Source organism: Oryzias latipes, chromosome 17 (assembly GCF_053564925.1).
Source record: "Oryzias latipes strain Hd-rR chromosome 17, Olatipes_Hd-rR_3.1".
Classification (NCBI taxonomy): Eukaryota; Metazoa; Chordata; class Actinopteri; order Beloniformes; family Adrianichthyidae; genus Oryzias; species Oryzias latipes.
The window spans coordinates 24019327-24033470 of NC_136253.1; the positions used below are offsets into that span (position 1 = coordinate 24019327).

The following is a 14144-nucleotide window of genomic DNA, read 5'->3' on the forward strand; positions in this document are numbered from 1 at the left end:
ACTTCCTAGCTAATCACAAAGCTGAAAACTATGTGGAGTTGGTGCAGGCTCTCATAGAGAATTACGCCAAAATAGGATGCAGAATGTCTCTGAAAGTCCATTGATCCTGGATTCGCATCTCGACAAATTCAAGGAGAACACGGGAGCTTACTCTGAGGAGCTAGGCGAGCGCTTTCATCAAGATATATTGGACTTGAAACGTCGTTACCGAGGACAGTATGATGAAAACATGACTGGGACTACATTTGGGGGCTACTTCGAGAAAGTGATTCACAGTACAATCGTAAACCTAGAAAATCAGAAAATCTACACATTTCTGAACCTTGTTGAGTGGCTTCCGACTGTGTTTGTCTGCTCCTTGTGCAATTTTTGTTTTTACCTGATCATATGACGAAAATGAATAAAAATCGTTGAAAGCAAAGTTTGTGCTTAATGAAGTCATTTTTTCACATACTTTAGACATAAGCAATCGAAATATAACACTTAGAAGCCAGGAACAAAAATTGTGTTACATATCGTTTCCAACATCTTGTTTTCGTGCTCAGCCTATTTCTCATTGTCTTTCCCCATCAGTTAGGGGGTGGGATGTGTAAAAAGAGTAGGGGGCTGTGTGTAGGTACGGGGAGGGGGCAGTAGTTTTTTTATTTAAAATGTTGTGCTTGTTTTTATATTATTTGGTTTTGTTTTAATGTAAAGCACTTTGTGTTATGCTTTTATATGAAAAGTGCTTTATAAAATTTGTTTGATTAACTGATTGATTGATATATATAAACAAAATTAAGCTTAAAAGCGCATTTCTGAGTATTTCTTTATTCAAATCGTGAATCAAAACCACACTGCTGCTTTCCCCAAACAGTATGGAGATGTAATCCTTCCTTCCTTCCTTCCTTCCTTCCTTCCTTCCTTCCTTCCTTCCTTCCTTCCTTCCTTCCTTCCTTCCTTCCTTCCTTCCTTCCTTCCTTCCTTCCTTCCTTCCCTCCCTCCCTCCCTCCCTCCCTCCCTCCCTCCCTCCCTCCTTCCTTCCTTCCTTCCTTCCTTCCTTCCTTCCTTCCTTCCTTCCTTCCTTCCTTCCTCCCTCCCTCCCTCCCTCCCTCCCTCCTTCCTTCCTTCCTTCCTTCCTTCTTCCCTCCCTCCCTCCCTCCCTCACTCCCTCCCTCCCTCCTTCCTTCCTTCCTTTCCTTCCTTCCTTCCTTCCTTCCTTGCGTACAGACAGACAGACAGAGATAAACTTTAATGATCCCGAATGAAATTTCAAGTGGCCAGCTGCCCACACTTAAAAAACATAATCATTCGTAAAACAAATAAAAACACATAAATAGATCAAAAGATAAAAGGATAAGATAAAAAGCAAATATGAACAATCACCTAAAATCAAGTCAAGTATCCCAGAATTTCAGTCTAATCAAAAAATAAAGTAAAAGAGTAATAGTAAAAGTAAAACTAAAGTAAAAGTAAAAGAGTGTTGTGCAGTCTGATGGCTCGTGGGACCAAAAAATTGCAGGAACTTCTTCAGGCGATTCTGTTGTCGGACGTTTGTTCGTGGCTTTTGCTGCCTAAAGATTAAATCTACAGTCGGTTTGGTGGGGATTATAAACACACTCATTAAAATGTTGAGCAGCGAACTTACGTCAGAAGCTTTTTCATTTTCTGTCATCAGAGGACAAACATTATGACTATTATCATGATGTTAACAGGCGTGCTGTCAGTTAACCCAATTTTCAGTACTTTAGAGGCCCAGTTTCCATGACCTATCTCTACACAGCACTGTGATGATGCAATCGGGAAGTCGGTCAACTTTGAAGTTTAAGTACCTCTAACATCGAATAGTAAATGTAAACTTTCACAAGTTTTGGTGTGTGTGTGTTTTCCTCATTAGCATCAATCAGAAAAGATATTTTAACGGCAAGCACAAAGGAAACATTTCTACCAAAACTAAAACCATTTTGAAAAATAGTGGAACAGCAGACAGAATATTTACTTCTCATTTTTGCCAAAGTCAATGCTTTTTTAAATCTATATTTCTTTATGGCAGTTGTCACGTTTTGGCTGATGTACGGGGTTTCTTCTGATCCACCTGTGGATATTATAGTTTATTTTTAATGAACACTAAAAGAAGAATACATGTTTACATTTAATTTTCTTTTCTTCATATGGAATAAAAATCTTGGGTCAGGAAAGGGATTTTTCCTTAAGTTATGGAGGCGTTTTGATTCCACTGAATCTAAAGTGAAGATCGGACAGAAAAAAAAACAGGTCAAACGTGTCCATTAGTACACTTTTATTATGCATTTCTGAATGTGGACAGCAGTGCAGACCTTTCACAATGCTCAGTAACTTCACTCCTTGCATTTTCGTAGAGAAACAACACTAAGACAGCAGAAATGAAGTCATTCAAGAAGCAAATATTAAGAAACAAACAAGATCAAAACTTTCAGAGACTCAGAAATTGGTGGAAACCATCAAGTTCATATTATTTTAATTTTAGCAAAGTGAAAAAGTTTAGTAATGCCACAAATATTACACAATAAAGATCGTGCAGATTAAAGAAGCTTGCTTACAGTTTTTTCCCCCCAAAAGAGTCTGCTGTTTGTTGCTTTTACTAAACTTCAGTTGGAGTTGAAAGTTGATCTCCGTCCATTAAGCCCCCAAAGCGTACGACTTCAGCAGCAAGATTATTACAAATATTACAGTGTCTATCGTAGCACAAGCAGATATTGCAATATATAACAAGTTTTGTAATAATATACAGGATAATAAAAACACTAATATAATGTGTTTATGTTCTGCATCTACAAGCATTTATTATTCACATTAGGGATTGTTATTTCAAATCGAATCAAGAAAGAAAACAGGCGTGTATTTTTATTGACACTTACCATCGATGTGGCAGCTGCACAAATAAGTGAACGTAGTTGAGTTAAAGAAAGGCAAAGAAATCCTCATTATAGACAGTTTTTGGGGGGAAAAGTTAGACATTAAATAGTAAAAGATGCAGTTAGTTGCAGTTGTACAATAAATCCTTACTTTGTACTGCCTAAAAAAGACACAAGCTTTAGATAACATTCTCTCCAAAAGGTGAAACGCAACCACTGTAAACTGGAAATTTGTTATTTAGTACAAATGTTTACAACTACGTCAAGTCTAAACTATCCACACTACATTCAGCAGGTTATAGCGGTAAAATATTTTATTAATGCTATGTACAGGAATTTACAGAGCTCCTGACGGAAACATACAAGTAAAAAATATTAGAATTGGTTTCTCACGCACACAAGAAAATAACTGGTGCATACACAGGAAACTGAGTTGTGTGCTCGAGAAACGACCAGATACTTTCTCACGAGCACAACAAACCAGGACTAACTTTTCTTTACGTCTATGTTCCCTTTGGGGACTCCGTAATAATTCTTTCTAGTCTTTATAGTAAAATAAAATCCCGTAAACTGTATTTTTTGTGTGGAACATTGACGTTTGATCTGCTTACAAGTGTCGATCTGGAAAACGAGGACACTTTGTGACGATCTCTCTGTTTTTTTTTTTTTCCTGGACTGCTTTTATTTCTGCTTATAGAAGACAGCAGAACAGGAACTTTTGTGTTTTTTTACTCACTAAAGCGGCTGAAACAGAGCAGAGGTATCCACAGCAAAATGATGCATCTTGATGAGAAAACAAAGTGCACAGCTGATATAAATATTACCATGCTTGAAACGTCACACGGATCTGAGGCTGGCGGGCTGCAGCTAGCATCACTTTTGTGTATTTGGCCAGCTGTTTAACATCAGTAAAATATGACGGACGTTTTATTATTTGAATTTAAACAGGCAGGTTTGCTGGAGATGGCAAATCTGCTTTTTAATGTTTGGTGAAATGAAAGCATTTCTGAATATAAGTCATGCTGGATATTAAAAAAGAAAGATTTCACATCAAATTTTCCAAAACTATAATTTTTTTTTATTTTTTCCCATTTTTTTGGGTTGTGTTTTAATCAATTGCAGTATAATCCAAAGACAGCAGCTGTAATCCAGATTTTTTTTCATCTTTAATGCTTCTTGCCATGAGCTACTCTTGAAATGTGATCAAACTCGACAAATGCAGCGTCCCGGATTGGAGTTGTGCTCTGAAAGTGCTCAAATCTGTCCAGTTCCTGCTTGTTAGAAACCCAACAGGGTTGATCCATGCAGGATTCTCCTGACATTTGGGACAATGTGTTCCCGTCTAGCAATATTTCACACAAATCGTCAGATCTTGGACACACAGGCCTCGGCTGTGTGAAGCTGCTTCATAAATGATGACTCCCAGCAGTGCTGATGTGTATGAAGGGAAATATATCTCATTACATTATAGTCGAACACAAATCACCAAGCAGAGACAACTTTGACTTTCTGCCGTTCAAAGGCTGGGACGGATTTACGGCGGGAAAAAGACACTTTTGTGTTACGACGACTATTTTTTTTTTTTTTTTTACTTCTGGAACAACCAGACATACAACACAGAGATAAGACTGTAAATGTAAAGTCTAATAACAATAATACGTTAGCTCAGAAGTTAAGGTAAACAGAGTAACCAGCATTTCATAGCATTAAAGAGGGAATTCTTCCCAGACTTCCCCACAACTTCCTAAATCTATGAAAATGACATTTTTAAAAAATGTTTATGAAATCTCTTTGTGCAAATCCCCTCGAAAAAAACAAAAAACAAAAAAAACAAAGAAAAAAGCTCAAACCTTTAAAGCTCCCTGGCCTCGCCGTAGTCATTGTACATGACTGTCAGCGTCTGCTCGTCGCAGGCCTTGTGAATGTCCTGGCCCATGTCGGACCAATGGAGCCCGAAGGCTTTAGTGTCAGTGTAACGGCACGAGAGGAACTTCAGGGACATCCTGCGAAGGCCAATCTTTGGCTCCTGCAGGAGGCCTTTGCACCACGGCGACAGCTCATCCAGCTGGGAGAGAATCAGTCCAGCTTTCCTGCAGAGGAGAGAGGGCGGGGTTAAAGTATTGTCCTGCACGTCCACTTCAGTGACTTTGGTTCAAAACCAATGCATGTGGCGATCACTGACAGAGAACTGGACTGAGTGACCCCTCCCCCTTTGCGTTCCTAATAGGAAGTACCAGATAGTCCCAAAAAATCCCGAAGACTTTACTGAGAAATAAAACAGCTATTAGGACTGTGGATGATAACTTAGACGGTGATCCGATTCTATTCATGAATCAAGATAAAAAACATACAGATCGAACCGGGATTCTTACTATTTAATCCAACTACCGTATTTTCCGGATAAGTCGCTCTTTTTTTCATAGTTTGGCAAGGGGTGCGACTTATACTCTGCAGCGAATTATATTAGAAATAAATTGAAATAAATACATTGTTGACCCTCCTGTTATGTTCATTTGTGAGGAACAGAGATGATGGTCCTGGGTCAATTTGATGTATGAGGTATGTTAAGTGTTAAGAGTATTATGAGTGACTCAGAGAATCAGCAAACTTTTTTTTACAGTAAGATCTTGAAGGTTAAAAACATAATATTCTATTTTCCAATGATTTCATAGATTCAGAAATGCTATAAAAATGACAACTGTTTCTACAAATACAGCATGAAAACAGAGTATTAGTTGGCCAATGATGCTTCATGAAAGGAATAAATAAGTATGAGAAAGAATTACTGTGAAATTATGAGATAAACAGTCTGCTATGATTGTGTCATATGAGGTTTGTGAAAGTTATTAGTTCTTGGTTTCAGATTTTGTCAAATAAATTTCCCGTCAAAATGCGACTTATAGTCCAGTGCGACTTATCTGTGTTTTTTTCTACTTTATAATGCATTTTTGGGCTGGTGCGACTTATACTCCGGAGCGACTTATAGTCCGGAAAATATATAGGTCTTAAGAGCTTCCATAGGTGTGTCTTTTAAATGATGTAATTAATCCCCATCTTTATTTAGAACAGGAGATCAGAATCAATAAAATGTAACAGATGAAAACACAAAGATTGTGAAAGAAAAAAGTGATATTTATCATTTTTAACAATGTCGTCAAACTCAAACATTTTTTCTGGTTGACTTCAGCTGTAAACAAAACATAAACATCTCTGTTGCTTAGGATCATTTGACAACTAAGCCTGAAAAGGTTTTTCCATCCTCAAAGTTTTGCTGACTGCAGTTACAAGTGACAACTGACAAGAAGATCGTAAATGAAGACCCAGCAACGCCTGAATGAGTATGTAAAAACTAGAAAACACAACCTTTTCCTCTAAACTGACGACAGTGTTTCCAACAGACGTGCTTTACAAACTGATTTGTTTTCTCTTTTGAGGAAATTGTAAGATTTTTGCAATATTCTTAAATTCATATAGATTTTTTTTCTATTTGACTATTTCCTGTTTTTAAACTCAAAACTATTTCTTTTTTTCAATATAATTTAAATAAATACAATTTTACAGAACTTATCTGCAGTCTCTTTTTTTTTAATCTAGGAAAAATCACTCGATAGTTTTACTTTGAAAACAAGAAGCTTCGCCAATTCTTTAGTCGAGCATTTGGTTTGTTTGATTTATGACCTAGAATTCAACATTATTCAGCATTTTAGAGTGTTTAATGGCTGAAGTGTATTTTTACTGCACTCCATTAGACTTATAAAGGTTACGACTCAGCGATCTTAGACTGCGTGAATATTTGTTCACATAATTTTGGGAACAGATCACGAATGTTTTACGTATTCGGATACTCACTACAGCATACAGCCCTAGCTATTACGCAGTCGTATTTGTCAGAATGACCATTCTTGCTCTGCTACCTTTTTTCACGTGTTCTTGCTAATTCTAACTTTTTTCACAATATTTTTTTGTTTTCGGAGTTCAAATTAGAAACTGACCAATCTTGAAAAGCACCTGATCTCACATTCTTCACAGACGTTCAAACCATTTGATAGACAGATTCTCATAACTCTGCTTTCAGAGGTAGAGGTGTGGACTTTCAACAAGCTCAATCCTTATTGGGTAAGAGTGGTTGCCATAAAAATGGTGACTCTGACTAATCACTGCTTACTGATGATTTGTTGTTCCAACATGGCAATGTCCATATCCCCCCAAAAAATGGCGACTGAATTGACTTCCTTTGGTTAGAACAGTCGAGGGTGGTGATTTAATCTGGGATGAACCAAAACGAACATCTTTCCAAAAGGATGAGGTGGTCCAAAAAGTGGTTTCCACAGTAAGGCCATCATCTGACATCACATGACATTAAAGTAACTTCTTACTTCAGCTGACAGCTGAGATTGACCGCTCAGTGGCAACAAACCCAGATGAAGTGGCGAGTAAAATGGACATCAAGCTTTTTCACATTCTTTCTGACAAAGAATAAACAGACACAGGTGGTACTAATGACGCTAATGATGCTCTGGTCCTATTTGAGGTGCAAGCTGCAATTAACATGATTAATGCCACCTGTGTTGACCCACTAAATCATGAGAAAACGGCTGCTGGGAGAATGGACAGAAAACGCAGAGGTGGTGCATGCCGGTGGAGTTCAAATGGAAGCCTACGGTTTTTCCAACCGTTGCCCCTGGCTTCCTTTGGGCCAGCTTTGACTCAGAGTGCACCTCAATGAGACATGGGGACAAAACGGGTTTTTGTCAATGACGTGACAAATTCCCTGCACTGTTGCCAAAAGGTAGCGACTGGAGCTGCAAAAAAACATCATACATGCACAGACACAACAAAAGACGGGAAACTGTTGGATGAAGAGAACTACACAAATTAAAAGTCCACCCATGGAGTATTTTGTGGTTAAAAATTGATGTTCAAGTTTTCCATCTGCAAACAAAAATTACACATTTTTTAATGCATAATTATGCCCTTTACAATGATGTTTTATCCTTATGTGGCTGTGAGAAAAAATGTTTCGTGCTTTTAGAAATCCTTTATTTCAGGACACACACAGAACTACACAAATAAACACAAATTCAAAAAACGATTCCTTCTGTGCTGATCAACCTACTGGCCTTTTTTATGTCAGCAGCCAATTGGTGTGTTGCATCTCACAGGCCAATCAAATGGCAAAATGTTAAGGTGGACGCTTTTATAGTTCACTTGTGGTAGATCTTCTGATGGGTGGGAACTCCTAAACATTAAAAAACAAGCCCCTAAGATTTACATTTATCTATTCAGGGATTGTTGTTTAGTGATTGCACGGTGCCTAATTGGCACAAACAGCAGTATCTAAATGGGAATTCAGTGTAAACTGGAGTTTGTGCACATTAAATCAAGGCAATGGAGAGTAGAGAAGGAAAGCAATGTTTGGGCTGCTCCTTTAGCAGATGAAACAGTCTACAGTGCACAAAGTCTTTTGCAATGGGAGCACTAAGCCGTGGCAGTGCACACTCAGCAGCTGGTCGGGCTGAATCTATACTGATGATGGCCAATAATTTCACTGCTGGGATCTAAAATGGAGTGCAGGCCATAGTGCAGAGGGGCAGAGAGAGTGTGGCTGGGTCCAGTTCCCGCCTTGCCTGCCCATCTGTTGAAGTTACCCTGGGCAGGACACTTGAGGTTGAATGTGTCAAGTGTTTGGTTGAATGAGACTGTAAAGAACTTTTAGCCTTAACCCCTTTAACGCCACTTCAGCTCCAGTGTTGACATTCTTTCGACTAACACAACTCCTCAACCGTTTATGCGGTTAACGTAATTCCAGTGGATTCTGAAGCGGAAAAAAGCAACCCTGAGCTGATATGCAACACATTGCAATGGTACAAAGTTTACACAACCAATGTAAAGCTGATTCTGTTGAGGAGAAAAGCGTTGTGCAACATTTTGTTAGTTATAATGTGTTGTATATCGGTACAACTCTATGTTCTCTTCTAGTGTCTACCGTTCTTTCTCCCACCAATGACTGCAACCACTAGTGTAAAAATTGTGTTGTTCTTTTAGACCACATGTGTCAAACTCAAGGCCCGGGGGCCAAATGTGGCCCTCCATGTCATTTTATGTGGCCTTCGAGAGCATAAAAGTTTGTAATTTCTTAAAAGAAAAGAAAAAAAAATGGTGTGTATTTATTCATATCTAGGGGGAATCAGACTTGAAATATTTGATTGGGCTACTATACATTAGGACTTAAACATTGTCCATATAACCTACACTGACAGAATCAAATTTAAAGGGATTTATGCTAGAGTAACAAGCAAACATATGCTTCTATGCAACTGTAATTGTCACTTTAAAAAGTTATAATAAATAAATAAATGAGTTATTTAACATTAAGGAGTAGTTACATTTATTTTTCATTACATTTAGTTACATGTATAGGTTTTGTCTGGCCCTTTGAGGACAGCCGCTATGCTGATGTGGCCCTCGGTGAAAATGAGTTTGAGACCCCTTTTTTAGACATACCAAGTAAAGACGCAAAACAGGGGCTGCAATCTTGCTTCACATTTCTGAAACCCTATTTACTGCATCATGGTCCACTAATTTATTTGTATCCTCCCAATTTTTCATATATTCTGCCACAAATCCCCACATTGAATATTCATGAAAAGCAAATGCACATTTCAGATTTACCTCTCACAAACAAGCCAGTCGACGGCCTACATAAAACTTATTTTACACCCATGCAAGCCTTTAGTAAATGAGGCCTTAAATATTGTCACATTTTAGTTGTTGGAAAGGAAAATAAAGTTAGCAAGATGTGTTCATGCTGAGCTTCAACTGTTTGTTCTATAATGCCACCATTTTTTAAAGGTAACCAAAAACCAACACTGCTTTCTAACCAAATGAGCTCGCAGTGCAAAGGTGCAACAGTACTGACACGTTCTAACTTGGACCCAAAGTGTGCAGTAGCTATGGAAGGTCCCTGATGGGAGGAGTGACAGATAATGATTGGAAAATAAGTGAAAAGAGAAAGTTAACGGCTGTGGGAAACAAATAGCTGCTTCTATGAAAGAAAGCACATTTAAAGCCATAGAGAAACAAAAGAGAAGCTGCTGAATGCTTGAACTTAAGTCGTCAGCCAAACCAGGCCACCTGAAAAATCATTTTCACCAGTAACACAAGGCCCAGAGTCCAAATAAAGATGTCTCACAGGGACTTCGGGCGCAATAAATAACCATTAACCTTCATGTGGTCCATTTATCCTTTGCAGTGAGATCTTGTCAAGAATTTGTCTAAAGACTGACACTGGCAGTGGGGGATAATTATTCATTCTTTCCCATTTTTTAAAACTAAAATCTCTACACCAGCATGGCAACACTTTCTGTTAACTGGTTTATGTTACAGGAAAAAATCTGCTACTAAAAGGTGGGAATGTTAAATTATGATCCAAAATGCCTTAATATTTTAATTACTTCTTCTTTAGGGTCACTTCACAAACATAAATTTGCAGCAGAGTCTTTATATTCTCCTCTGTCCACTTTTTTTTTTTTCAAAAGAAGTAAACCAGCCCAACTGGATTATACTCCCACCACCATGTTCTCATGTAGTTTCAGGGCCTGAGGAATCCTCTCCCAAACCAGTTCTTTAAATGTAAAACCACAAGTTGGGTCTTAAAAGATAAAAAGGCAAAGAAAACAAGCTTCACGTAGCCTCGATACAAGCATGTGACATGCCCTCTAGAATATGGTGATCTTGGACGCTTCTTTTTCTACTCTTTACCAGCGCATGTCTACCACCTATAGTTGAAGGATTGGTGTGAAATGTCAAAGCGGTGTAAATCTTGTTTCTTCTTTCACAGCTCAATTCTGATATTTGAAGACTTGGTATCATACAATTCTGGTCTGGCACAGACCACAGTTATTCATTTCTCCTCTGTGATCAATTTCGGTTGGTTGGTTGGTCGTAAGTAGAGCGTAAAAATGGTCGTAGAAACTTGCGTAGCTACATGTGAAAGCGAGAGTTTATTAACGCAGATGCCCAAAACACGCTTTTACATAAACTTGAACTGGCTGCTTGAACTCGCGTTGCTAAGATTACATATGATTTTATTGATTTAATTGACTTTACTGATTGTATCGATTTTATTGATTTTTAACCACTATCACTGTTTCGTGTGTGTGCTGGGTTTTATTTCTACATACTGTAAACGGTTTTTAATCCTGATTTTGTCTCGTATTATTTGTACAGCACTTTGTAATCTCGATTTTGAAAAGTGCTATAAATAAAGTTTATTATTAATATTATTATAAGGGGAACATAGCTTGATAGTAAAGGTCACAATCACCCATGCACACACACATTCACACAATAATGCTCCGTCCACTACCAAACCCTAGACCAACCTGTAATCGCCAGGAGCAATGTGAGGGTTAGTGTCTTGCCTAAGGACACTTTGACACATAGATGGACAAGGGGGGAACCAAACCTTTTACCCTCCGATCGGATGTCGACCGCTCTACCTCAGCAGCACCTGTTCAAACAATATGATAAGATTCCAATGTTTCTTAAGGGATAATACATTTGTCCTTTTCTGTAGGTGAGCTCATTTTATAGAAATGATGATAAAAGCAATTCAATTGGAAAACAGATGCAGTTCAATCTGCAGGTAATGACAACACTTAGCACGTTGTTTGGACTCATACACAATGGGATGTAAATCTGAGCATTCTTCTCAGCCGTTCAGTGAAAACAAAAGCAGAATTTGTGGGTTCCGGTCAGCATGGCATGTTCTTTTTTATCTAATCACTTCTGATTTGTCTGATAAGCCCCAGTTTCTAGTCTGTTTTGAACCAACTGACACACTAGAAAAACACAGACACTGTGGCTGGTGGGTTCTCCAGTTTGTCATCTCCACATTAGTTCCGGGAACATATAGCAGACCACCCAACATTGAAAAATGCAATCATGTTATTCCTGCAGAAGGAGTGCACTCTTTACCCCTTTGGATGCTAAAAGTAGGTACAAAATAATAATAAACCATATTCGTGTCAATCATGTTTTGTTTTCAGAACGTACTCTGAGATGTTACCAAACTATTTTCAGATTAGGATTATTATCATTGAGAGCATATAGACAGATTTGAGCTTTAAAAAGAGAAATCGTGGCCAGAAAAGATCCCCCTGTCTGCTGTGACATGGGTTCTGTCATTTATATCATATTTCCCCCCAGAAAAAGCTTCATTATTTTGCCACAGTTTTTTGTGGTTTAAAAAAAGGGACATATTTTGTTTAAATAAATATATAAAAAAATGGGGTTGTTGGCCATACTTTCATAGCTTAGGAAAGCTGAGGAACATAACTAACTGGCAACCACTGTCACCATAAATCTCAGCGCTGGGGTAGCGATCAGATGTCCATTAGTTTGGATTCAGTTTGAGACGACTGAAACAAAAAAAAAACCAAACAAACAAAAGAAACCCATAACCACTGTAATGGTGTTACTGGCCTGTGTTCTGGCGTGTGGTGTTTACTGACTGTTTTATGGCGTGTTTGTGATGTTGAATCTGACAGATCATTTCCTAGACATCCAGCGGTACTTAAACTGAAGTTTCCAATTTCTGAGCAATGCTTCTAATTTATATCTGCATTTAAAGCACGATTTAGAGAAGTGGATCAAAGTTTGATCAAATGGAGGCCGGCAAACTGTTAGAAATGTGTTTTAGTGCGGTAGAAGTTCATTCTGACAGAATTACAGAAGACGCAGTCGTATTGGCACCCAGGATGTCCCTTGGTGACACAGAAGAAGCATTATTAGGTATATTAAAAGCTATGTGTCTTCGTGTTGACATGTTTTTAGTGGGGCTTTCTAACAAGTGTAAAAATATTTATATTGTGCTGTTCACACTCACAGAAATGAATAAATCAGTGCTGGACTAATAACCAAAAGGCACTTCTCCTTTAAGCTCTGTTGCCTTCTTGTCCTTCACTTAGCTACAGAAAGTCAGAGAGCAAAGTAAACACTCTTCTCTGATTATGATTATGACTTCCTGACAGAAATTCCAACCATAACAACACTTATTATCACAAGCACTTGCCTGATTACAGACTGTCAACTGAAAAGAGAGAGAGAGGGGGGGTCAGAAAATGATTCAGTATTTTTCATTTCATCAAAGGGCACAGAGTCAAACCAAGGCCACAGTCCAGCCAGAATCGACGATTTTCTTTTAGTCCAGCCAAAACATCTAGCATTTCAAAGTCAACAGTGGAGCAGTGTGACTGGAATGATGGGTACTCCCTTGGCGATGACAGGGTCTGGGCCTCGGGAGGAGACGTGTCGAGCCTCGAACAGAAACTATGGTTTGAGTTAAGACATCACGCGATGTTGCTTCAACTCAGGAACAGAAATGTCCTGAGTATCCAAAAGGCTTGTCAGGGAGATTTAATATGTTTGTAAAAAAACAAAAAAACAAAAACAAAAAAAAAATCACAAAAAGTAAGAGAGATAAAGCTTCATTTGCTGCTTCATTTGTATACTTGGCAGAAATATTTACACCAAACAAATATTAGCTTTTGTTATCTATATTTTCCTAATGAAAGTCCCAGTTTATTTGGCCCTTACTGTTCCATCGTAGAATCAGCCAAATCACAAAGATAGGCAAACACACGCAGTACAACATACTGGCACTAAAGGGATTCAGATGTGCAGGACATGTGTGAGATCTGTAAGACAGTGGTGAGATGTGCTGTTTAAGGTGGAGGTGGGACTACATCAAGGATCAGCTTTGAGATCCTTCTGGTCAGACTATTAGATGATGTCAGACAGGAATCTCTGTGGATTATGATGTTTGCAGATGACATTGTGATCGGAAGTGAGAGGAACATCTAGAGAGCTGGAGGTTTGTTCTGGGAAGGAGAAGAATGAAGGTCAGTCGCAGGGAGCCGAGGGGAAGACGGTGGAGGAGTTAAAAGACTAATGGTACCTTCAAACCGGGCTCAGAAACACGCGTTCAAGCAACCACTTTCAATGAAAAGCATTTTAGGCATCCACGGTCAAAACTGTGACTGAATACCTGGAGTTGTCTGCCATGTTGGATCGAATTGGGAGCTTTTTGTTTCTCCTTTCACATTATTATGTCATTTGACCTGGCCTGTTGGATATTTTCCTTTCTGGTCCCAAGATTTTTGGATTATCTGAATTCCTTTTTTGGATTTATGGGGTTGCTTCTTAAATCTTGTGTGAGCGAAGAGGATTGAGTTTGCCTGGAACTTTACCTGTTATTGGAGTTTCTTC

At 38.5% G+C, this 14144-nt stretch overlaps 1 protein-coding gene across 6 annotated transcripts in view; it reads right to left on the minus strand.

Annotated features, from left to right (window-relative positions):
• Nucleotides 1-2263: 2263 nt before the first annotated feature.
• Nucleotides 2264-14144, minus strand: part of astn1 (astrotactin 1) — a 339165-nt gene continuing 327284 nt past the window's right edge. For all 6 annotated transcript variants that reach the window (XM_020710964.3, XM_011486592.4, XM_011486591.4 and 3 more), the window contains one exon: nucleotides 2264-4963. In XM_020710964.3, coding sequence (XP_020566623.1) covers nucleotides 4726-4963 — 238 coding nt within the window. In that variant the 3' untranslated portion in view covers nucleotides 2264-4725. The remainder of the gene's footprint in view (nucleotides 4964-14144) is intronic.